The 25,956-nt window shown below is 39.5% G+C and overlaps 1 protein-coding gene across 6 annotated transcripts; it reads left to right on the forward strand.

The window, feature by feature from the left end:
• Window positions 1–831: 831 nt before the first annotated feature.
• On the forward strand, window positions 832–6,940 carry LOC112711042 (ras-related protein RABA5a). 6 transcript variants are annotated; one of them, XM_072203017.1, is made up of 6 exons: window positions 930–1,096; window positions 1,943–2,026; window positions 2,473–2,652; window positions 4,254–4,343; window positions 4,461–4,896; window positions 5,969–6,940. In XM_072203017.1, the coding sequence occupies exons 5-6, from the start codon at window positions 4,551–4,553 to the stop codon at window positions 6,523–6,525; spliced, it is 903 nt and encodes a 300-aa protein (XP_072059118.1). In that variant the 5' UTR covers window positions 930–1,096; window positions 1,943–2,026; window positions 2,473–2,652; window positions 4,254–4,343; window positions 4,461–4,550; the 3' UTR covers window positions 6,526–6,940. The 6 variants fall into 6 exon arrangements, with proteins under 6 accessions (XP_025619364.1, XP_072059118.1, XP_025619366.1 ...); XM_025763579.3 differs by lacking the exon at window positions 2,473–2,652 and having other exon boundaries at window positions 832–1,096; XM_025763581.3 differs by lacking the exon at window positions 2,473–2,652 and having other exon boundaries at window positions 4,196–4,343.
• Window positions 6,941–25,956: the final 19,016 nt, after the last annotated feature.

The raw sequence follows: 25,956 nt of genomic DNA on the forward strand, positions 1-25,956 counted from the left end.
TTATCATCTAGAAAATTCGTACCTCAGACATAGAACTTCTTCTGTTTATTATTTTTCATACCTAAGGGATACTAACTACGATTCTATCAACAGTATTACCTATGATAGATTATGTAATGAAAAAGTTTGAAAAATAAAGACAAGAATGATAAGGTTATGAAAAGTCTCATCCAAATTTGACAAGAACAACACGACTTAGTTAGAAATGGTTTTTATGGATGATAAGGTAAGTTGATTATTTTCCATGATTCTTTCAAGTGATGCTAGGTCCATTTTATAAATATCTTTTATTTATATTTTAAGTTTATTTGATAAATAAACCCTTGCACGAATCAAAGACAGTGCGATTTTATAGATTTATAAGTGAGTGCTAATAGCCTTTATATTTAATTTGTTTTAGAGTGTGATAATAGCTAATATGTTTGTTTGTAGATTTAACTATTACTATATTATTTATGATCACATTCAGTATATATGTCTGATTTATCGAAGAAAGTAGATTATTAAAATCGATTAATAACTATTTTAGAGTTAATCTAATTAATATTAAATTTAAAAAAATAAACAATGTATAACATATTATTTTTTTATTAATCAAATTATTATAATTTAAATTAATTTTAAAAAATAATTTAAAATTATAATTTCAATCTTATCACATATATATGGCACATGTAATTACACTTGTATGTAAAAAATTTAGGTTTGCTTAGGGTGATAAGGAAATAAGTAATAGGGTGAAACAATAAAAATAATCTAAAAGTTACATATAATGTAAAATTTTTAATTTATTTTATTTATTTAAAAAGTTCAGTTCTTATTTATTATTGCATGCCAAATAAAGTTATGTTGTCCGAAAAGGAAAAAAAGAAAGTCATATCTTTTCTTTTTGACTGAATAAAGTCAGAGACTAGTGTTTCAATCAAGATCACATTCACATGTCAACTGCTTTCTAAAAATAAAATAATATTTTGGATTTAATTTCTCGATCTTTTTCCATTTTTATTTTTTCTTAATCTCTTGAAAATGGGGATTTGAGAATTTCACCAAAATAGTGTGCAGCCGAATCAGCCCCATCCGCTCCCTCTGAACAACGGTAGGACCCTCTCTCTCTCTCTCTCTCTCTCTCTCTCTCTCTCTGCATTCGCATCACCCTCACCATTTCCCTCACCCCCTTTCTACCAGGCAAATCCCTTTTATTCTTATTTTCTTTCAAATTATTTAATTGGCCATTCTAGGTTTTTTTTTCCTGCTTTTAATGTTATGATCATTTCCTTGTGAAAATAAATTCCTTTTTTTTTCTGTGTACATGTTTTACCTTCAATTTGTTAACATGCTGGGAAAATTTTCGATTGGCATGGTGAGATTTTGTGAAGAAAACTTGCCAGAATTTGATTTGGCTTTCTGTGTGTTTGTGCTTTTATAGTATTTTTTGTTTATTATATTTTCTTTTACTGTTATTTTTTTCTTCTTTTTTTTTTGGTGGTTTACACTTTCCTTTAACTTCTTGTGAGCACATGTAATGTAATGTAATGCAATGCAATGCAATAGTCTTATATTTTGTTCTTTTCCTTCATTTATTTGTGTCTTTATCTGTAATTCTCTGCTTAGGTGAATGGCAATGTAGTGTCTAGCCAATTGAGTTACAAGCTTTGTGGCTCTTTTGTGTTTGGTGTGTTTATTTTGGTTACTTCCTTCATGTGAATTGTTACATGTTAGACTCAATACATTGACAAATACCGTCTTTTATTCTATTAGGATGGGTTTGGCTACACTGTAAAGAACCATCGTAGTTGAAACTTGGAGCAGTTTTTCCTTTGGTTATAATATGGGTCTACATGACACTTGTTATTCATGTTTGGCCCTTCTTGGTGTTGTGTAAGAAAATTACATCAGTATCTCTTGGTAACAATGATCTGATCCATTTTTTACTTATTACCAGGGTTTGAGATTAGAAATGCTGAGTGGAAGGGTATACTGGAGTTGGAGGAGGTGAAGGGAAAACATAGAAAGAAGGTGTTTTGAGGTATTTATACTTGTGTTCATTTGACCTCATGCCGTATTTTCTATCTACACAGTGACAATGAAACTATGCCTATTGACTTAGCAGTAGCACCAATAATATAAAGATTTATCTAAAGTAATTTTCTATCTCAATTTCAAAGAATGTCTTTTGCAAACAGTCAATTTTAATAGTTCCCCATTCAAGGATGGCAAAGAAAAAGTTGTCAGTTGAATTGCGTTGCTATTTTCTTTTAACTTAACTCACCTTTTGCAAAACCACACTATTTTATCGATGTCTGGCAATGTACCCTGGTTCTCTGAGCAACCTGTTCTGCATGTAAAAATTAATGCCAACCTCAATATAATCCTCATTTTTCCCCATAAAGCTTAATTATGAGATTATCAATCCATAATTTGTGAAACACCAAATGATGTCCATTAACACCATTTGTGATGTTGTTATTGCAGGGAAGGTACTTATTTTAATGATTTAATTTCGAAGTTTTTTGGTTCTTGTGATCAATCCTCTGACAGAAAGTCAGAACCACTCGCCATCATACTTCATGCTTCTCTAGTAATCTAGTTTTATTTCCCATGCGCTCCCTCAGTTGGCTTGCTAGCTGTTGATCAGTACTAAGGCTTGATTTGGTATATCTTTTACTTTTCAAAAGTAGCTTATAAAACCTAGTTTTTAAAAGATAACTTTTTAAAAGTTGTAGCATCTATGTTTGGTAAATTAAGTTAAAAATACCTTTCAATAAGCACAAGCAACAACAAGTGCATTCGGTAAATAGTTTTTAAAATTTAAAAATACTATAATAGACATTAATGTAAGAATTAAATTTGGATATTAATTAATGTATGAGGTTATACCAGACTTCTTAATTTTGATAAGTACAAACCCATCTTTGAAAAGCTCCACCTTAGGTGCTTTCAAAAGCACCCTTACCTTTTGAAAGCTGCAAGCACAAGCACATGGTCTTTTTTATTTACCAAACGCAAAATAAGAAGTTTGCGCTTTCCACAAGCATAAGCACCCCTTCAAAACGCTTTACCAAACCAACCCTAAGCCCTACAGCATTTTCTTGCACTAGAATAGTGGAAGAACAAGCTCCACTCTCCGTTGTTGATCTAGTAGTGAAATAATGAATTTGGAAAAATTTTTAAGCTTCTTTCTGATAAACATATTTCATCATAGAGCAAGTATCAGGACTAAATTTTCTGGTTCTGCTGATCTGTCTTCAATAATGTTGTGGCTACTTTGTTGTCATGTGGAGTTACATTCTGGCACTTGGAAGGATTGTGATCTGACATTGTAAACTTACCTATTTCTCGCTGCGTTGTTGGTTGTACTGCTGGATCTGTTGTCTATTGGCAACAGCTCTAATTAGTTTGATGTATCTTTGGGCAAAGTTATCACTTATGATTGTGATTTGATTCTCACTTGTAGTGATGCCCCTCTCTCTCTAGAAAATTATGGGAAAGGAACTGGAAAAATGCTTTTACCATTAGGAATACATTAAAGAATTTAGTTTTTTTACATGGACAATGTAAAAGAGTTTTGCACTATCATCCAATCAAATGCTTGGGTTTGTAAACCACTTAGGTCAGTGGGTGTTTGTTAAGGACTTGGGTATTATGGGGTGCCTAATGTGCCATATCGAGTAGTATGAGACGTTTGATGTTGTGTTTAAGGAGAGTGATTCTTCTTCCTTATCATCTATCTTTTAAAGTGTGGTTCTTTTGTTAGATATTTAACAATGGTATTAGAGCCAGGTTGTCGGTGGCATGGAAAGGGCTCTTTATAGGCTAGATTAAGGTAAATACTAAACACTAATGGTTGATAGCCAAGTGGCTATCCCGAGTCAGTGTCAATAGAGTGATCAGCGAAGCCACTGTGGATGTCAACTCTCCAAGGGTAGTGTATTGTTAGGAATTTGAATATTATGGGATGCTTGGTTTTGTAGTTAGTTAAGGAGAGTAGTTCTTCTCCTTTGACAACTAGCTTTTAAGGTGTGGTTCTCCACTTTCCTAAGGTACCTCAACACTTTAGTTGATGTGGCAATGTATGATTGGGTGTTTAATTGAAACTTTTTACATCAAGAATGCACATAATTAAATCCTATGTATAATTCAAGGAGTTATTGGCACCTTTTCAAATTCTTCTCCTCCTCCTCCTCCCCCCTTCTAGGTATAATATCTCATTGAATCTGGCCTATATTGGAAACTGAAGTTTTCAGATATTCCAGGCAAGCTTTAGTTGGATTGAGTATTAGCGCTGGATGCTGATGGTGGATACAATTTTGTATTGTAGAGACATTCAACACTTGCTTCATAAGGTAGATATATATGTTCTTGTTTAAGCACAATTTCTGTCACTGATATTCCTGTTGTTTTCCCAGATTTCGTGCTTGATTATTGTTCTTGCTGTTAATCTAATCCTTTGCTCATCTTAGGTGATGTTCTAGTAGTGGAGGGGGCCGGAGTCCATAATGGTTATCCATTGTTGATTTGTTGTACATACTGGCAATCCATAGGACTGGCAGATGGCTATGACAAATTTAAATGAAGAAGAAAAAGCCGAAGATTATCTGTTCAAGATTGTTTTAGTTGGTGATTCAGCTGTTGGGAAGTCCAATTTACTTGCGAGATTTGCCAGGGATGAGTTTTATCCTAATTCAAAGTCAACTATAGGAGTAGAATTTCAAACTCAGAAGATGAATATTAATGGAAAGGAAGTTAAAGCACAGATATGGGATACAGCTGGGCAAGAGAGGTTCAGAGCTGTTACATCTGCATATTACAGGGGGGCAGTTGGAGCACTTCTGGTGTATGACATAAGCAGGCGCCAAACATTCGATAGCATTGGCAGATGGCTTAATGAACTTCACAGTAAGAATTACAACTAAGTTTGAATTCCACCTTCACTACCTTGAAGTTGTTACCTGCTTATTTTCTTTGCTATGTTTCTGAATGTTAACTTGTGAATTCAGCATTGGATTGAAATAGGAAAATACCTGTGATACTGAAATTTAGTGCTCGTTTGGTACCATAAACCTGTCATTCAAGAAGTATTTATTATTTCTCTCTCTCCCTAGGGTGATTTTGTTTTGAGTTCATGAAACATTATGGAGGGCATTCCATTTGGTGGGTTGGGGATGGGTTGTGAAGATCTAGAAGGTGTCTATTGGCTAGAAATATAGGGGAACTTATGGTATGTTTGTGAGTTTTGGTTTTGGAGGGAAATGGAGGAAAGTAAAAGGTTTGAAGTAATAAAGATTAGTCCATTTTACACTCTAAACCCTTTATTTCCCTTCCTTTCTCTCCAAAATCAAAATGCAAATATTCCTTAGAAAAGTCATCAGTGAAGCTATTGAAGGAGACTTGGATTTTAATGGTTTATATGTAGACATGATTTGTGGTAAAATACTATGGTATTGTTTGATCTATGTAGCTGACCTTACTACTGCGACAAACTTAGTTCGGATGCTGTGAAGTCCATGAAACATTTTCTTTATTGAGTTTATCATGTTGATGATTGCATATGTTCATTACTGATTACTTAATTAAAAGTCCATTTCTTAATTCCGCTTGGACATATCTACATTTACGTGTTGGTCTTCTCATTGTTATTTTATGTCCACATTGCACATACTAAGGTATACACATTGTTTATCTTTACTTTCTTAAAGGCATTTGGAGCTGTTTGGTTTCTGTTTTCATCTTCTGTTTTCTCTTTCTAGAATTTTGTAAAGAAAAAGACGAAAATAGTGAAAATAAAATTATATTGTTCTGTTTTCATCTTCCGCTGTTTTCTGTTTGCGTGTTATTTTCACTTTTTCTTTCACAAAAATCATGTAATTGAAAACATAGGAAATAGAAATAGAAACTAGACAGGCCCTTAGATATTGTTATTTTGAATGTGGCCAGTTAGAATTAAGTAAATTGTTGTATTATTTAACAGCTCATTCGGATATGAATGTGGTTACAATACTTGTTGGAAACAAGACAGATCTTAAGGATTCGAGGGAGGTGTCGACTGCAGAAGGAAAGGCCTTAGCCGAGGCACAATGCTTGTTCTTCATGGAGACGTCAGCACTTGATTCATCAAATGTAGTGGCTGCTTTTGAAACAGTTGTGAAAGAGATATACAACATATTAAGTAGGAAGGTTATGATGTCTCACGAGCTCAAAAAACAGGAACCGGCCTCTCTTGAGAATGGAAAAACTATTGTTTTAACAGGAATAGAAATAGGAACAGGAGCAGCCAAGGCAAAAGCAAAACCAAAAGCAAAAGCAAAAGGAACTGGGACTGCAACTGGGACTGGGACTGCAACTGGGACTGCAACTGCAACTGAAACTGGAACTAGAGCTGGAATGGGAACAGGAAAAGAAACAGAGACAGTAGAAGGGGAAGGGGAAGGAGAAGGGGAAGGGGATGGGGATGGGGAAGGGAAACCAGAAGCAGCAGCTGCAGAAGCAGCAGCACCGGCTAAAAAGGGTTGTTGTTCGACTGGTTGAGATAGAAACGATATTGTGTTGGCTTTTAGAAACTCGGTTTTTGTTATGATTATTCATCCAAATCCTCAATGTCACTCAGATGAAGATTTATCTTATGAATGTTCCCTGCAAGCGAAAGTAGAAATTATCAGTGCATAAGAATTGCAAGGATGAAAAGAACATTGCAACTCTTAACCTTTTATAGGCACTCAGAATCAGGGGGAGGGGGAGAGGAGACGGGGGGCGGGAATTGTGTTATCCAGGAGATGCATTACCTACTAAATCCAAATATTCTTCCCTTCCCCCCCTATGCATAAAAAAATGCACATAAACTTACTCGGATCTGTCTCTAATTGTATCATTATGAATTTACCACAGCTTTTTCTCTTTCATGGTTTTGAAAATCGCACTGAACTTATTGGTTCAATTGGATTAATCCGAAATTAGTCATCTATTTGGTTTGATTCAGATAAAAAATCAGTTGCAAAAAATGGATCAAACTAATAAAACCTGCAAAGATCGGTTAACTGATTGAGCTAGACCGAATTTTATTGGAAAACCAGTTAACAAATATTATTTTATTATAACTAGTTTAATTTTGATTAAATATCAGTTGAATTAAAATTTTAAATTTCTAGTTTTGTCGGTTAAATTTACGAAATCTTGCTATTAAATAAAAAATATATATTCAATATTTTGTAAATATAAAAAACTACTTAATGCATTTTGGTTATATCCTGTCTCAGAAATATTAGCCAGATTTCAAATGAATTAAATCTAACTAAGAATCTAACTCAATCCGCAGCCAGATTTCAAATGAATTAAATCTAACTAAGAATCTAACTCAATCCGCATCTACACAACCTTGATGAGGTCGAGCACGGCAATAAAGAAACTGGCTCTGTTTATCTAAATAAATAACCGATTCTTAAGATATCTCTCATTTATCAAAAAGGGAGATTCCAACGACTTCTCTATAAAAAAGGGAACGGTTACCTACCAATAAAGGTGGAACTATTCTAAAAGGTGGTTATCAATTCTACTATAAATACACTGACACCCTCAGGTATATTCAAAACCCAATTTACTAAAAACCTGCTGAAAACTCTTGTTAACTTAAGCATCGGAGTCCGTTGCAGGTACCACCCCCACCTCCTCACGAGGAACTTGGACGGCAGCAGCTCGACACCAACAAAAGTCGGACACTGTCCAAAAGGAATCTGGACCTCATGTTCAGGCCTAAAAGCAACCTAGTTTCAGGTAACCCACAGAACATTAGTGCCGTTGCTGGAAACTTGGAAGTTTACACCTAACTATGGCGGACGATTAGTTCGAGAACGGACACACGGCGTCTGAATCAGAACCAGAACCTCACAACGATGACCAAGCACTCATGATACCTCCACGACATGATAGAGCAAGAGGGCCCTAATGGGGAGGGGACATCGGAAAACCCTCAACCCAGGAGAATTAATTTAGAAGTACATCCACCAGAAAATGAGGAACCTTTGCACCCAACAAAAATCATGGGACTCGTACAAAGGCATCACGGCCGATTATAGCAACTCGAGCAGGAGATAGAGCGACAAAGAGAACCTGAAAGAGACTTGCGAAAGGAGGTGCGACGACGAAGAGAATTAGAAGAAAAACTACTGAAATTAGAAGCTGACCTTTGAAATCGGAGCAACCATGCAAATCGAGAGGAAAGTCCTTTCGGAAGAGAAGATCCGTTGATGCGAGCTAGGGTTCCTAGGAACTTTAAAAGTCCCAACATGGATCTCTATGATGGAATGATCGACCCGAGACACCATCTCAGTAACTTTAAAAGTCATATGTATCTGGCCGATGTGTTCGATGCGACCTGTTGCAAAGCTTTTTCGACGACGTTAACCAGAGCGGTGATGACGTGGTTTGATAGCTTACCACCTAGGTCGGTGACCTATTTCGATGACCTTGCAAGAAAATTGCTCACCTAATTTTCAATTCAGAAAGACAAAGTCAAACATGCTCCTAGTCACCTAGGGATCAAACAAGAGGTCGGAGAAACTCTTCGAGCTTATATGGAAAGATTCAACAAAGCTTGCTTAGAAATTTAAAATCTACCTATAGAAGCAGTAATAATAGGGCTAGTTAATGGCCTCAGAGAAAGCCCATTTTCTTAGTCCATTTCAAAGCGACATTCGACTTCTCTGTACGAAGTACAGGAGCGGGCAAAAATATACATCAACATGGAAGAAAATGTCCGACATAGAGAACCAGTTCCAAGACAAAATCTTCCTTATCAAGCTCGAGAGAAAGAAAAGGAAGCAAAGAAAAAGGACGAATATAGCTCGAACAAACCTCAAAGATACCATAACTACACCCCTCTAAGAGTTTTTCTTGTCGATATTTATAGGGAGATCTGCCATACCGAGAAACTTCCCCCACCTCGTCCCATTAAAAACAAGAAAGGTGGAAGCACTATTAGCAAACTACTTATTACAGACAAATATTTCTGACAGATTTATCCCATGTAAATACAGACAAATTTTGCAAGGGAATTTTTGTCGAAAATAAAAAAATGAATTAACATAAATTAAAGACGGAAAAGAGAATCTGTCGATAATTCTGTCGAAAAAATTAGTTTTTTTTCGTGGGAAATAATTACCAAAGAAAAATCCGTCTGTATTTAAATGAACAAAAACAATGCATTTTGTTAAATTATTACAAATAGAAAATCTGTCTGTAATTTAAAATATTCCATCAGAAATATTAAAATAAAGATTTGGCGTTACGAACTCCTCCCATTTCACATATCTCTTCCCCGCGCCTCCACACCCATCATCTCCAAATGCTCTATCGGCAGTGCCTCTCAGCCTTGCACTACCATCGCACTGAACCTCCATTGCACTGAACTTTCATCATCCCGAAACTCCGTCACACCCCTTCCTGGCTCTTCTCTGTGTGTTGCTCATGTTGTTCCCTTTCGAACCCTAATGTGCATTTCCTTGCCACCGTCTTTGTCGCCTCCTTCCTCATCCTCTTCACCTTCTCCTACGTTCACTCTTTCTACCTTCCCAGTGTCACCGCTCGAGATTTTCAAACCGTACGTCTTCCATTGCTCTATCTCTTTCTGAGATTCACACCCTCCTTTCTCTTATTCAAATTTATGTGCTACTTATTTTATTAATTTCTCGATCAAAGCTATTCTCACAGAAATCACTAGTGCATTTCTCGCTCGTGTGTTGCTTAGTTGATGTGTTTCTCTCTTCAATCTTGCCTCAGCCATGCAAGTAACCCTAATCTGTAACACTCTACTACACAGAGCTTTATGCTTAAGTCATAAAACAGAGGTGGTGTGGTATTACGACCCCTAATATATATATACGAGGGGCCTTGAAAACGGGTAAAGCAAAAATGCAAAACTAAAAAGGGCAACGCTCAAAAGTAACGTAAATTGCGTACGGAGAAACTAAGGTAACATAAATATACAAAAGACAAGAGTAGAGGGTCAAGAGTACAAAATATCATGCTCCAAACTCTGCCTGCGAAGTCAAGGCTAGCCGGAGAATATTTACACACATATATACATAACCCAAAATCCAAAATACATACACAAAACCCTAGTTCTCCATAAACATCTAGGAGGTACAAAATAACAAGTTACTTGGAGAGAGTTAAGTACATGTATATACATAAACTACACATCAAAATATAACCTAGGAATCACTCCGCTGCAGAGGTCTAGACGCGTAGCGAGGTGCCTCTCGACCTGCATCTGAAAAGCAACAATATTGTATGGAATGAGAACTGGGGGTTCTCATCATGGCAAAGGTGCCATGCACATAATACATAAGGTCTTGGGAATGCCAAATGCAATTCTAGAACGCCAACACCTAGATTATGAAACTTAAAGGACTAAAACAGAAACCGTAAATCAGGGTGGTTCTCTAAAGCTTTCTAAACTAAATCAATTCCTTGAACTCTAAATAAAACTTAGTTAGAACCCTAAGTCTCTCCGCTTTTCCTCCCTCCTCCATCTCCGGTGAAATTACACAGCCAAACAAGAAGACAATGGCAAACACAAGTAGGATGCAAGTAATACAAATAGCAAATATAACAATTAGCATATTATAATCACTTAGGCAATCCCAATTAATGCATAATCAAACAAAATCATACAAATGCATATGATGAATGTCTATCCTACTGGTCGTGAGCTCATGTGTCGGTTTCTTTGCCAGAACCCGACACATCTGGTAGCTAACCTAGACATTTGTCTCTAGGTTGCGCATTTCCAAAAGGATCATAAACGAAGGAGAGTGCCTTTCCACCTTCTCCTGGAGGTTTCACGAAGGAGAGTGCCTTTCCACATCGAAGGAGTGTGCCTTTCAACCTACAACTAGAGAAGAATGTCGGAGAAATAATACGAAGGAGAATGCGTTTTCACCTTCCCCACATCCTCATCACGACAATAGAGGGAACTTCTGTCCTCAACTTATCATCCGAACACAATTTCAAGTTAACACGCAAGCGGGTTCGCACCCCAAACCTTGCCATGTCGACCATTCTGGCCATACCAGTCATTTCCAGTCTCAACATTCACCCCTAAATTCTAATTTAGTCATATCTTCGCACTTTTCATTCTTAACTCGTTATTTTCCAAGCTTACTTCACCCCCAAGCTACCACCATCTCCTAACCCCATCATGTTCCTAAACTTACTAATAAGATTTAGGATTAACAGAATGAAAATAGATGTTCAGAGTGTAAATTTGGCTTTGAAAACACAAAATAATTGTTTGCTAAAAACAGGGTATGCGTACACATTGACCTCTTTTGGGCCAAGATGCGTACGCATGCACTTGTCCGCGTACGCATGTACACTGGACAAAATAGAATGCATGCATATGCCCCATGTATGCGTACGCATAAACCATTTTCTGGGTACTATGCGTATGCATGCACATGTATGCGTACGCATAGGTACCAAACAGAACCTACCCAATGCATATGAGGGGGTATGCGTACGGATGCAAGGGTGTCTTGGCAAGAATTTGGTTAAGTCTGAAATCTACAGAATTTTCATTTTAATCCTTAAACTTTTGACATGCATAACTTTTTCGTTTTAAAATATTTTTCATCCGTTCTTCAAACGGTGTAAACTTCACGGACCCAGTTTTCATACAAAACAAGTTTGAAATTATTTGGGGGTCCGGAAGCCAAGTTATGGCTCACCGAAGTTTGGCCAAAAACTAACTTTTACACAAAGCTCAAAACCTCAATTTTCTTAAAAATCCAACTCAAACCTAACATGCTATGCACCAAAATCATCAATACAACATATCCTTGTCATAACCACAACAACCTTCACAACCTACCATTCCTTAATCTTAACAATCCCAAAGACATCATCAAGATTAACATTCACCAATCCAATATACATATATACATACACATTCATATCATTATATATGTAAAACCCGGTTAATTAACGGCTAATTAATCCATAAATGAGAATTTATTCTAGAAAGCCAAAAATGTGATTTTTATGGCTTAATATGATAGGGGAGATTGAGACGAGAATTTCGGTACCAATTTTATAGAATTCGGACCAAGATTGGACCGAACGGGCCAAACCGGGCCAACCAGACCCAAAGTGGGCCCTTGGCCCAACTAAACTAAACCAAAACCCTAGTTTTTAGCACTCTCTCTCCTCATTACACACACACACACACACACACACACGCTGAAATGGAGGCCATGAGGGAAGATACTCTCTCAAACTTCTATCGATCACTTGATCTTCAAACTACCATAACTTTTGATCTAGAGCTCCGATTGCCACACCGTTTGCGGCCACGCATTCACCGCGAAGAGCTCTACAAAACCCATACAATCAATCTTAAGGTAAGCCATGTTTTGCTCTTCGAATTTCCAGCCTAGTTTTCGAGTTTCATGAGCAAAAATATTGAGATTTTGGGCTCTTTGATGTTATAGGACCCAACTCTCTTGAAGGAGAAGGTTAATCTTATCTCCTTGGACCTTGGGTGTGGTAAGATTCTCAACCCTAGTGTAATTTGTTGTTCTATGATGTTTGGGTGTTGAGATGTTGTGTATGGGTATGATGATTGTGGCTTAGGTTGTGTATGTGTGAATATTTGAGCTTGATTGGTGACTTTGAAAAGCTTGAAAAGGGCTTTGGTGGTGAAAAATCTGTTCTTGGAGGTGTTGAGGCCTTGAGAGCTTGAGGAAAAGTGGTTTGGAAGTGCTCCGGTTGGGCTTGGAAAATCGGCTAAGGTATGGTTTCGGTTTCTCGTATCTAATACGTAATGTGGTAGGAAATACTTAGGCTAGAGGCCCTAAGATAGGCATTGAATTGTTGGTGTTGTTAAATGGTTGATATATATATGATGTGGTCATATATGTGATGATGATTATTGATGTCTTGAAGGTGTGATGTATGAGAAATATGTATGTTGTGATATATGCTTGATGATTGGTTATGGTTGAATTGTGGGTTGAACCATGTTGATGGTGAGTATGATATTGATTGTATACAATAATGATTTATTGGAATTGGTGTTGTTGAAAATTGGCATGAGGAAGAGTATGTGATATGTCAATGTGTTTGGGTTTGAGCCACTTGGGTGAAGTGGGTTAAAGTGATGGGATAGTGCTTTTGTAAATTGTGGTAAAGTGTCAATATGTGAGTTGAGGAGGCTTGATATTGAATTTGATATATTTTGATTGATTTCAAAGAAAAGGGATGAAATTGGCATGTTTTGATTGATTTTGAAAAGAGTTGAAAATGGCTTGTTTTGAAAATGGCACTTTGCGATTTTGTATAAAAATATGGTTTTTGGGCATACTTTGATGGGACATAACTTGGACTACAGATCTCTATTTTGTGCCAAATCTGTTTAGAAATGAAATTGGATCCGGGATGTCCATGCCGTTCAAAGAACGGGTGAAAAATGATTTAAAACGAGGAAGTTATGTCCGTCGGAAGATTGGGGTTTGAATTTGTGAATTCTGCAGTTTTTAACTTAGAAAATTTTTAGCAGAATGACTCCCACGCGTAGGCGCACTTGGCGCGTACGCGCCGTTCTTCTCGAAAACGGCATCCACGCGTGCGTGGGTGCGCCGAATGTGCTGCACCCAATGCCCAGCCATTTTCCAGAGAGTTATGCCAGAACTGTGTCAGTTTTGTGCCTGGGGCACGAGAGCACCCACGCGTACGCGTGGTTGACGCGTGCGCGTCGATGGGTTTTGTGGCCATCCACGCGTGCGCGTACGCGTGACCCTGTTTTCATCCCAAAGTTGATTTTTGAGTTTTAAAAGGCAAATCTCATACTTCTAAGCCTCCGATCTCACCACTTATGTCTTAAATCATTAAGATATGCCTAGCAATTAGAAAAGGAGCTATGGGATGTGGTAACTTACAAGTGAAGCAAGGGAAAAATGAATGATCAATGAGGATCAAAGTTGATTATGTGAGAGGCGGAGGATGGCGGTGGAAGTGCTTGTTATGCCATGGGCCGAAAGGCCGTAATTGTTAATGAAATGGCTGGTTATGGATTTAACCGGGAGCTGGATGGCTGGATTATTGCCGTGTTACGGCGGAGCCATGATTATGGCTAAGAATAAATGCATATATATGCTGTTGAATGAATTGTGAATGTTGCACTTCCATTATCGGAGATGAGAGTTTCCCTGGGAGAAAGCAGTGGCTAGCCATCACGTGCTCCAGGTTGAGACTTGAAGCTCTTTTGACCCTATGTCATCAGGGTGGCCGGGCACTGTGAAAGCCCCGGATGAGCTCAACCCCATAAATATTCACCAGTGAGGGTGATGGATATGGATCATGATTATGATCAAGTTTTTATTGAGTATAACTTGAGTTGGGGAGACACGACAGAGGGACAGTCCAATGGTTAACTACCAGGACTTGTCGGGTTGGCTCTATAACCGACAGATGATATCATCGGCCACTAGGGACAGGCATTCATCATATGCATACTATATGAATTGTTTGAGATTTCCTATTTGACTGCATATTACTTGCTAATATTCTAAATGCCTTATCTGTTCCTATTTGTATATCTCTTGTTTGATATAAATATGTTTGCTACATTATACTCCTGATGGTGGTTGGGAGGTTTGAAGGAATTGGAAAGGGAAGTATTAGTTAGACTGAAGAATCTTTAGTCAGATGCCCTTATATGGTTTAGCTTGTTTATAAGCTTTGATATTATCTGGAGGAAGTTTTAGGATTGCCTTCGGCTTTCCTCTATTATTATGTATTATATATGTGGAAGCTGTTACCATGTTGGGGACCTCTGGTTCTCACCCATGCGAATTTTGTGGTTTTCAGATGCAGGACGTGAGGTTTCCCGCTGAGGCATGCTGGAGACTACTAGATTTGCGAAGATCCTTTGTTCTCGGGACTATGTTTTGGTTTATATGTTTTGCTTAGATACTTTTATCTCCATTAAATAATACAAACTGCGATAACTCCTCTTATGGGAGATTTTGGAGAATAGGTTTTATGTATTTGTGTCCCTTTGGGTTTCCTTTGGGATTTTCCTTATTTTATCATATGTATATATTGCTATGCTCGGACTGGCTATCTTCGCAGTCGGATTTTGAGTCTTGATATTCCTGTTTTTGACCCTCCTTTGTATATATATAATCTCGTGTTTGTTATCCTTGTTTGTTACGTTATCGATCGGAGTGTTGCGCTTTCGAGTTGCAATTTTTGTTTACCCCTTTTTCTATAAAGGCTCCTAGTTATAATCAATCATTCATACTACTATACGTACTAAATTTTTATTTTAGAGGTCGTAATACCTTGCCATCTCTGAATTATGACTTAAGCATAAGACTCCGTATGGTAGGGTGTTACATTATGGTATCAGAGCAGTTCGTTCCTGTAGAGCCTGAGGGATGGACTGACTATGCTTCTGTGTATTCTCTGTGTGTGAGTTATGTGCTATTAGTATATCTGCTTGATATAATTGGCATAAACGTTCATGAGCATGCATTTGGGACCTTGAAGTACTAGACTTCCGATATTGAGACTGATCAACTTAATATCGATTGTTTGGTGTGTAATGGAACCAGACGGCGCCTCGTGGATGCGGTAGAGGCCATGGTAGAGGTCGTGGTAGAGGTCGTACTAATGCTCGTGCACCAGAGGTTAACCCTAATGACCCGGTGAACCTTATGACTACGTTGGAAAACATGGCTGCTGCGATGCAAGCCACTGCTGAAGCTCTTGGGCAACGGATAAACAATCATGGCAACAACAGAAATAGAGATCAGGGACCAATATAGGTCAAAACTTTCTCTGTGATGGTAAACAACTATAGGGTTACTGAAGAGTGTGTGAAGAAGGCAGCCGCTGAGATAAGAAATCATAAGGGGCCATTCCCACAGAACTGAGGGAAAACTTTGCATCTAGAGGTCCGCCTTTCAAGTGGGGAAGTTCTTTCAGGAGGCCCAACAATAACAACTCCCAAGGGAAAAGGTTTGGAAAGCAACCACAGAATGAGCAAGCTTGTGCTAGGTGTGGAAGTCACCATTCGGGAGCCCCGTGTATGGTCGGATGGGGTTTGTGCTATTACTGTAGTAAGGCGGGACATAAGGTCCCAAACTGTCCAGAGAAGCAGAAACAAGGTGCTGGGAAAGCACAACAGACTGGTCGGATGTTCACCACCTCAGCTATAGGTGTCGTGGGATCCGAGACACTCATCCGAGGTAACTGTGAAATGGCTAGTCAAACTTTAAATGCTTTATTTGATTCGGGAGTATTGCATTCATTCATTGCATTTGAGAAAGCCTATGAGTTAGGATTGAAGATCGTAACCTTAGGTTATGATCTAAGAGTATATAATGCTACCCATGAAGTCATGGTGACTAGGCTAGGATGCCCGAAAGTTTTCTTTAGGTTCAAGTAGCATGATTTTGTTCATAATTTAGTCTGCTTACCGATGATCGGTCTTGATCTTATCTTAGGATTGGACTGGTTATCTGAGAACCATGTCCTGCTTGATTGTTCTACAAAGTCGGTGTACTTTATGCCGGAAGATACAGAAGGTTCGGTCGTGGTGAATAATTATTACTTGAATTTGATGATGGTGAACTATTCCGGAACTGAATGTCAGGGTATCCTGTTGTTAACCGCGGGCGTTTCGGGTGATGATCAAAGGTTGGAGCAGATTCCGGTTGTGTGTGAGTTTCCGGAAGTATTTCCTGATGATATTGATGAGTTTTCACCTAACCGAGAGGTTGAGTTTGCTATTGAATTAGTGCCTGGAGCGGGACCAAGCTCAAGTGCTCCTTATAGGATGTCACCGTTAGAGATGAACGAGCTAAAGTCTCAGTTAGAGGATTTGTTGGGAAAGAATTTTATACGACCAAGTGTCTCTCCGTGGGGTGCGCTAGTGTTACTGGTAAAGAAGAAAGATGGGAGTATGCGGCTCTGTGTGGATTACAGGCAGCTGAACAAGGTCACAATAAAGAATAAGTACCCATTGCCGAGAATTGATGATCTCATGGATCAGTTACAAGGAGCTGGAGTTTTCTCCAAGATCGTTTTGCGATCCGGTTATCACCAGATAAGGGTGAGGGGTGAGGATATCCCTAAGACCGCTTTCAGGACTCGTTATGGTCATTACAAGTACACTGTAATGTCCTTTGGGTTGACGAACGCTCCTGCGGTATTCATGGATTACATGAACAGAATTTTCCGTCCGTTTCTGGATAAATTTGTTGTTGTCTTCATTGACGACATACTGATTTACTCCAACACTGAAGAAGAGCATGCGGAACACCTGAGGACCATATTGCAGATTCTAAAGGAGAAGAAACTTTATGCAAAACTGTCTAAGTGTGAGTTTTGGAAGAGTGAGGTGAAGTTTTTGGGTCACGTGGTGAGTAAGAAGGGAATAGCCATAGATCCAACTAAGGTGGAGGCTGTGATGGATTGGAAGCAACCAACCACCGTAACGGAGATAAGGAGTTTTCTGGGCTTAGCTGGCGATTACCGAAGGTTTATCAAGGGCTTTTCACAGATAGCCTTGCCAATGACAAAGTTAACCCGCAAAGACACTCTGTTTGTTTGGACTCCTGAGTGCGAGGAGAGCTTTCAGACATTGAAGAAAAAGTTGACTACTGCACCTGTGTTAGTGTTACCTGAGCCGAACGAGCCATTTGAGGTGTACTGTGATGCCTCATTAAAGGGTTTAGGGTGTGTGCTGATGCAGCATCATAATGTGGTGGCGTATGCCTCACGGCAGTTGAGGCCACATGAAGTTAATTACCCTACGCACGATTTGGAACTCACTGCGGTTGTGTTTGCCTTGAAGGTGTGGAGGCATTATCTCTATGGGGTTAAGTTCCAAGTTTTCTCTGATCATAAGAGCTTGAAGTACCTATTTGATCAGAAAGAGCTTAATATGAGGCAGAGGAGGTGGATGGAATCGTTGAAGAACTACGACTTTGAGTTGAATTACCATCCGGGAAAGGCAAATGTAGTAGCGGATGCGTTAAGTCGGAAGTCATTATATGCAGCTTGGATGATGCTTCAAGAGGAGAAGTTGCTCAAGGGATTCGAGAGTCTGAAAATTGGTGCTCGAGAAGTATCTGGAACTTTGTGTTTGAGCCGATTAGAAATCTCAAGTGATTTTAAGTCCGAACTCCTAAAGGCTCATGAAAATGATGAAGCGTTATGGAAGGTGTTACCGGCCATTGAGCAAGGGAAACGGTGGAGAGTGTCGGAAGGAAAAGATGGGTTATGGAGATTCAAGGGTAGGATCATTGTGCCGGATGTTGGCACTTTGAGGCAGGATATCTTAAAAGAGACACACAAAAGCGGATTCTCCATTCACCCGGGAAGTAATAAGATGTACCATGATTTAAAGGCGATGTTTTGGTGGCCGGGTATAAAGAATGATGTGGCGGAGTATGTTTCAAAGTGCTTAACTTGTCAAAAGGTAAAGATTGAACATCAAAGACCTTCCGGGATGTTGCAACCTTTAAAGATTCCACAATGGAAGTGGGAAAGTATTACAATGGACTTTGTGTCAGGATTGCCAAGGACTAGGACTGGTTTTGATGCTATCTGGGTGATTGTGGACCGACTGACGAAGTCAGCTCACTTTTTACCCATTCGTATGACTTACACCCTTGAGGAGCTAGCACGGTTATACATAAAGGAGATTGTGAGACTTCATGGTGTACCTGCTACTATAATTTCTGATAGAGATTCTCGTTTCACTTCAAGATTTTGGAGTGCATTTCAGAAAGCTTTTGGAACCCGATTAGGCTTGAGTATGGCTTACCATCCTCAGACAGATGGTCAATCCGAGAGGACGGTCCAAACACTAGAGGATATGTTGAGAGCTTGTGTTTTGGACCAACCGGCGAGTTGGGATCGGTGTATGCCATTAGTGGAGTTTGCATACAACAATAGTTACCATGCGAGCATCGGAATGGCTCCGCATGAGGCCTTGTATGGGAGGAGATGTCAATCTCCACTATGTTGGTATGAAGCTGGGGAGAAAGGCTTGTCGGGGCCGGAAATGATAGCTGAGACCACTGAACAAGTCAAGAAAATCCGTGATAGGATGCTTACGGCGCAGAGTCGTCAAAAGAGTTACGCCGATCAAAGGCGAAGGCCCTTAGAATTTGAGGAAGGAGACCATGTCTTCCTTAAGATTACTTCGACCACGGGAGTAGGTAGGGTGATTAAAGCAAAGAAGTTGAACCCTCGATAAATTGGTCCATTTCAGATCCTGGAGAAGATTGGACCGGTGGCGTATCGGATGGCTCTGCCACCACATTTTTCGAATCTGCACGACGTGTTTCATGTGTCACAGCTTCGGAAGTACACTCCTGATGCTAGCCATGAGTTGGAACTTGAATCGGTTCAGTTAAGAGAAGATTTGACGCTTTCGGTGGCTCCGGTCGGAATTGATGATACTAGTATCAAACGGTTGCATGGAAAAGAGGTTTCATTAGTCAAAGTGGCATGGAGTCGAGGTGGTGCTGAGGAACACACTTGGGAACTTGAGTCAGAAATGCGAACGGATTATCCGCATTTATTCTCAGGTAATTACATTTGAATTTTGTGGGCAAAATTCCCAATTAGGTGGGTTGAATGTAAAACCCGGTTAATTAACGGCTAATTAACCCATAAATGAGAATTTATTCTAGAAAGCCAAAAATGTGATTTTTATGGCTTAATATGATAGGGGAGATTGAGACGAGAATTTCGGTACCAATTTTATAGAATTCGGACCAAGATTGGACGGAACGGGCCAAACCGGGCCAACTGGACCCAAAGTGGGCCCTTGGCCCAACTAAACTAAAACAAAACCCTAGTTTTCAGCACTCTCTCTCCTCATTACACACACACACACACGTTGAAATGGAGGCCATGAGGGAAGAATACTCTCTCAAACTTCTATCTCTCACTTGATCTTCAAACCACCATAACTTTTGATCTAGAGCTTCGATTGCTGCACCGTTTATGGCCACGCGTTCACTGCGGAGAGCTCTACAAAACCCATACAATCAATCTTGAGGTAAGCCATGTTTTGCTCTTCGAATTTCTAGCCTTGTTTTCGAGTTTCATGAGCAAAAATATTGAGATTTTGGGCTCTTTGATGTTATAGGACCCAACTCTCTTGAAGGAGAAGGTTAATCTTGTCTCTTTGGAACTTGGGTGTGGTAAGATTCTCAACCCTAGTATAATTTGTTGTTCTATGATGTTTGGATGTTGAGATGTTGTGTATGGGTATGATGATTGTGGCTTAGGTTGTGTATGTGTGAATATTAGAGCTTGATTGGTGACTTTGAAAAGCTTGAAAAGGGCTTTGGTGGTGAAAAATCTGTTCTTGGAGGTGTTGAGGCCTTGAGAGCTTGAGGAAAAGTGGTTTGGAAGTGCTCTGGTTGGGCTTGGAAAATCGGCTAAGGTATGGTTTCGGTTTCTCGTATCTAATATGTAATGTGGTAGGAAATACTTAGGCTAGAGGCCCTAAGATAGGCATTGAATTGTTGGTGTTGTTAAATGGTTGATATATATATGATGTGGTCATATATGTGATGATGATTATTGATGGCTTGATGGTATGATGTATGAGAAATATGTATGTTGTGATATATGCTTGATGATTGGTTATGGTTGAATTGTGGGTTGAACCATGTTGATGGTGAGTATGATATTGATTGTATACAATAATGATTTATTGGAATTGGTGTTGTTGAAAATTGGCATGAGGAAGAGTATGTGATATGTCAATGTGTTTGGGTTTGAGCCACTTGGGTGAAGTGGGTTAAAATGATGGGATAGTGCTTTTGTAAATTGTGGTAAAGTGTCAATGTGTGAGTTGAGGATGCTTGATGTTAAATTTGATATATTTTGATTGATTTCAAAGAAAAGGGATGAAATTGGCATGTTTTGATTGATTTTGAAAAGAGTTGAAAATGGCTTGTTTTGAAAATGGCACTTTGCGATTTTGTATAAAAATATGGTTTTTGGGCATACTTTGACGGGACATAACTTGGACTACGGATCTCTGTTTTGTTCCAAACCTGTTTAGAAATAAAATTGGATTCGGGATGTCCATGCCGTTCAAAGAACGGGTGAAAAACGATTTAAAACGAGGAAGTTATGTCCGTTGGAAGATTGGGGTTTGAATATGTGAATTCTGCAGTTTTTAACTTAGAAAGTTTTTAGCAGAATGACCCCCGCGCGTAGGCGCACTTGGCGCGTACGCGCTGTTCTTCTCGAAAATGCCATCCACGCGTGCGCATGATGTGCGCGGGCGCGCAGAATGTGCTGCACCCAATGCCCAGCCATTTTCCAGAGAGTTATGCCAGAACTGTGTCAGTTTTGTGCCTGGGGCACGAGAGCACCCACGCGTACGCGTGGTTGACGCGTGCGCGTCGATTGGCTAATTTTCAATCGACGCGTTAGCGTGCATGACGCATACGCGTCGATGGGTTTTGTGGCTATCCACGCGTGCGCGTGGAGTGCGCGTACGCGTGACCCTGTTTTCATCCCAAAGTTGATTTTTGAGTTTTAAAAGCCAAATCTCATACTTATAAGCCTCCGATCTCACCACTTATGTCTTAAATCATTATGATATGCCTAGCAATTAGAAAAGGAGCTAGGGGATGTGGTAACTTACAAGTGAAGCAAGGGAAAAATGAATGATCAATGAGGATCAAAGATGATTATGTGAGAGGCGGAGGATGGCAGTGGAAGTGCTTGTTATGCCATGGGCCGAAAGGCCGTAATTGTTAATGAAATGGCTGGTTATGGATTTAACCGTGAGCTAGATGGCTGGATTATTGCTGTGTTACGGCGGAGCCATGATTATGGCTAAGAATAAATGCATATATATGCTGTTGAATGAATTGTGAATGTTGCACTTCCATTATCGGAGATGAGAGTTTCCCTGGGAGAAAGCAGTGGCTAGCCATCACGTGCTCCAGGCTGAGACTTAAAGCTCTTTTGACCCTATGGGTGGCCGGGCACTGTGAAAGCCCCGGATGAGCTCAATCCCATAAATATTCACCAGTGAGGGTGATGGATATGGATCATGATTATGATCAAGTTTATATTGAGTATAACTCGAGTTTGGGAGACACGACAGAGGGACAGTCCAATGGTTAACTACCAAGACTTGTTGGGTTGGCTCTATAACTGACAGATGATATCATCGGCCACTAGGGACAGGCATTCATCGTATGCATACTATATGAATTGTTTGAGATTGCCTATTTGACTGCATATTACTTGCTAATTGTCTAAATGCCTTATCTGTTCCTATTTGTATATCTCTTGTTTGATATAACTGTGTTTGCTACATTATACTCCTGATGGTGGTTGGGAGGTTTGAAGGAGTTGGAAAGGGAAGTATTAGTTAGACTGAAGAATCTTTAGTCAGATGCCCTTATATGGTTTAGCTTGTTTATAAGCTTTGATATTATCTGGAGGAAGTTTTAGGATTGCCTTCGGCTTTCCTCTATTATTATGTATTATATATGTGGAAGCTGTTACCATGCTGGGGACCTCTGGTTCTCACCCATGCGGATTTTGTGGTTTTCAGATGCAGGACGTGAGGTTTCCCGCTGAGGCATGCTGGAGACTTCTAGATTTGCGAAGATCTTTTGTTCTTGGGACTATGTTTTGGTTTATATGTTTTGCTTAGATACTTTTATCTCCATTAAATAATACAAACTGTGATGACTCCTCTTTTGGGAGATTTTGGAGAATAGGTTTTATGTATTTGTGTCCCTTTGGGTTTCCTTTGGGGGTTTTCCTTATTTTATCATATGTATATATTGCTATGCTCAGACCGGCTATCTTCGCAGCCGGATTTTGAGTCTTGATATTCCTGTTTTTGACCCTCCTTTGTATATATATAATCTCGCGTTGGTTATCATTGTTTGCTACGTTATCGATCGGAGTGTTGCGCTTTCGAGTTGCGATTTTTGTTTACCCCTTTTTCTATAAAGGCTCCTAGTTATAATCAATCATTCATACTACTATATGTACTAAATTTTTATTTTAGAGGTCGTAATACCTTGCCATCTCTGAATTATGACTTAAGCATAAGACTCCGTATGGTAGGGTGTTACAATATAAATCTCCATAAACTCATCACTTAACACACCATCATGAAAAATAGTAATCGACATCAAAGGTGCTAGTCATTAAACATACTCATACGTTCCAGCCTATCCTATGGTCATCTAGCCTAAATTTTCACAAAACATTATATATTAAATACGAGAAACATAAACCATATCTTGGCCGATTTTCACGTATTTCTCGAGACACCACCAAGGCACCAAACACAGCCCCTATCCTATGGTCATCCTCTAATCTCTCGGGTTTTACATCCTACCTCCCTAACCGAAATTTTTGCCCTCAAAAAATTCATCCGCCACAACGAATACGTGAGCATAGTCCACCTTTATGTTCAATACATAGTAGTCCTAAGGTCTTTCTATTCTATGCGCTTTCGTTGCCGCCCTCTGATTCACTTATCCCTAAGAGTCTTGATCCTTCATCCAATGCCAACTGGAAGCTTCACTAAACTCTGCAAGCTTTGACGGTAATACCCTACCCGAAACAATTTAGTTTGGTTCTAAGTCCAATACTAGGCATGACATTTCACTGTTAGGTTTTTCTTTCCTATCTTAGGATATGAGTAATCAACGTATCCCAAAATGATACATTACTCCTTAAAGTTGATTATTGCAATTACCTTAACCTTGTGGTTGTGATTGATCTGCATCATAAGTCCTCCCACGTGGACTAGGATAGTCCTTAACCATATGCACTGGTGATCCGCACCAATAACACAGACCTTGCTTATTTTTATTCTGCCTATCTGGATGGTAGTTCTGATAAACCACTATTTTATGGTTTATCTTGTGCTAAATTGAGTGGTTTTTATCAGTTCTTTGCACACTTATTCATACAAACTACATGGTTTTACAAATCCATCCCACTTTTGTTCTATGATTGAAAACTTGCTTCCTAAGCCTTTAAATTGTCAATCTTTAATTCCCTTTAGTACTATTCGATGGCATGATCTGTGTGATAAGTGTGTTCAGGCTTTATAGGGCAGAGATGTCTTAGAGGATGGAAAGGAAGCTTGCAAAAATGGAAGGAACACAAGAAACTAAGGAGCTGACCAGTGAGGATCGACGCACACGCATGGCTCATGCGTGCGCGTGACTTGGCACATTCCACAGCGACACGTACGCGTAACTGACGCGTACGCGTGAAACGCGCAGAAGACCATCGATGCGTACGCGTGACTGACAATTTTCCGCCCTTCAAGTTTTGGCGCCGTTGCCGGGGAGTTGCAACAGTTTGCTAAATTATTGGTTGGTGTAAATATTTTTAAATTTACATATTTGCATATTTTATTTTTTTTATTACCACGAACTCTATGTTTCTTTCATTGAATGACGCGTTCGTTACCGGATCCGAGCTTAGCTGCATTTGATCCTGAAATCCAAAGAACTACTTCACGTATTAGGCGAGCTCGGCATTGGTTCTCTGAGGGTGGTGAAGTGGTTTTTACCAATTCACCAGTCTTATCTGAGGGTGAATTTGAAGTGCCATTTGAGGAAGAAACAAGCTCCTTTTCTACTGATTCTGTTGATTTACGCACAGGTAATATGGCGGAGCCCAGAAGGATTACTTTCTAGGAAGCAGGAGCTCCGGACTTTACACTGCAACCGTATCAAGCGCGTCATCCTAATCTGGCTATAGATTTTGAAATAAAGACTGCGCTAATCAATCTACTGCCTAAGTTTCATGGCTTACCTGCTCAAGAGCCTATTAAGAACCTCAGAGATTTTCAAACAGTCTACTCAACTACTGTGTGTCATGGTGCGGATGAGACTACTATTTGGTTATATGCTTTCCCGTTTTCTCTTGAGGGAAAGGCAAGGGAGTGGTTCTACACTCAACCTGAAGAAGTTGTTACTAATTGGGATTGGCTCAGAAGGGAATTCCTGCACAAGTACTTTCCAGCTGAAGTTATAGATAAACTGAGGAAAGAAATTTCCTGCATTATCCAAGGAGAATCAGAGACTCTTTACAAGTATTGGGTACATTTTAGGAATCTCCTAGACTCTTGTCCCCACTACAAGATTGACCAGTTGGTGTTGATTAGCTATTTCACACAAGGCATGAAGCCTCAAGACAAGACTATATTAGATGCTGTGAGTAATGACTCTCTGACTAAGTATAAGACGACGACAGAAGCGTGGCAACTGATCGCCAATCTAGCTGAGTCTACCCGAAATGCCAGGTACAGGAACAACCATCCCAAGGCTATTGCAGAGGTTTTCTCTAGCAGTGAGACTGCTGCTCTCACAAAGACACTGGGAGAGATGAGCAACATACTGAAGCAGCTACAGCTGAATCAACAACAACCTCAGTCTCCTCCACAACAACAGTGTCAACAGTTGGTTCCTCAGAGAGTGTGTGAAATATGTGCCTGTTATACCCATTACACTGATGAATGTCCGTAACTCCAACAAGAAGATAACCCCTTGGCAGCTACCAACAACTATTACAATCGTCCGGATCAAGGATACTATCAACAAGGCGATAATTATAACCAAGGTGGGAATTACAATCAAGTTTGACATGACAACTCCAACCAAGGATGGAGAGATAATTCCAACAAGGGATGGAGAGATAATTCCAACCAGGGGTGGAGAGATAATTCCAACCAAGAATGGAGGGACAACTACGACCACGGAGGTAGAGACAACGGTGGAAATCAGAGGTGAAACAACAACAACAAACAGCAGAACCAAGGCCAGCCCTACCAAGCACCTCATCAAAGGCAGTCCCAAGTGCCTCAAAACAACCAACAGCAGGTCCCTCAAATTACTTACCCCCTTCTTCCTCTAATGATGAGATGCT

The sequence above is a fragment of the Arachis hypogaea genome, chromosome 9 (assembly GCF_003086295.3).
Source record: "Arachis hypogaea cultivar Tifrunner chromosome 9, arahy.Tifrunner.gnm2.J5K5, whole genome shotgun sequence".
Lineage (NCBI taxonomy): Eukaryota > Viridiplantae > Streptophyta > Magnoliopsida > Fabales > Fabaceae > Arachis > Arachis hypogaea.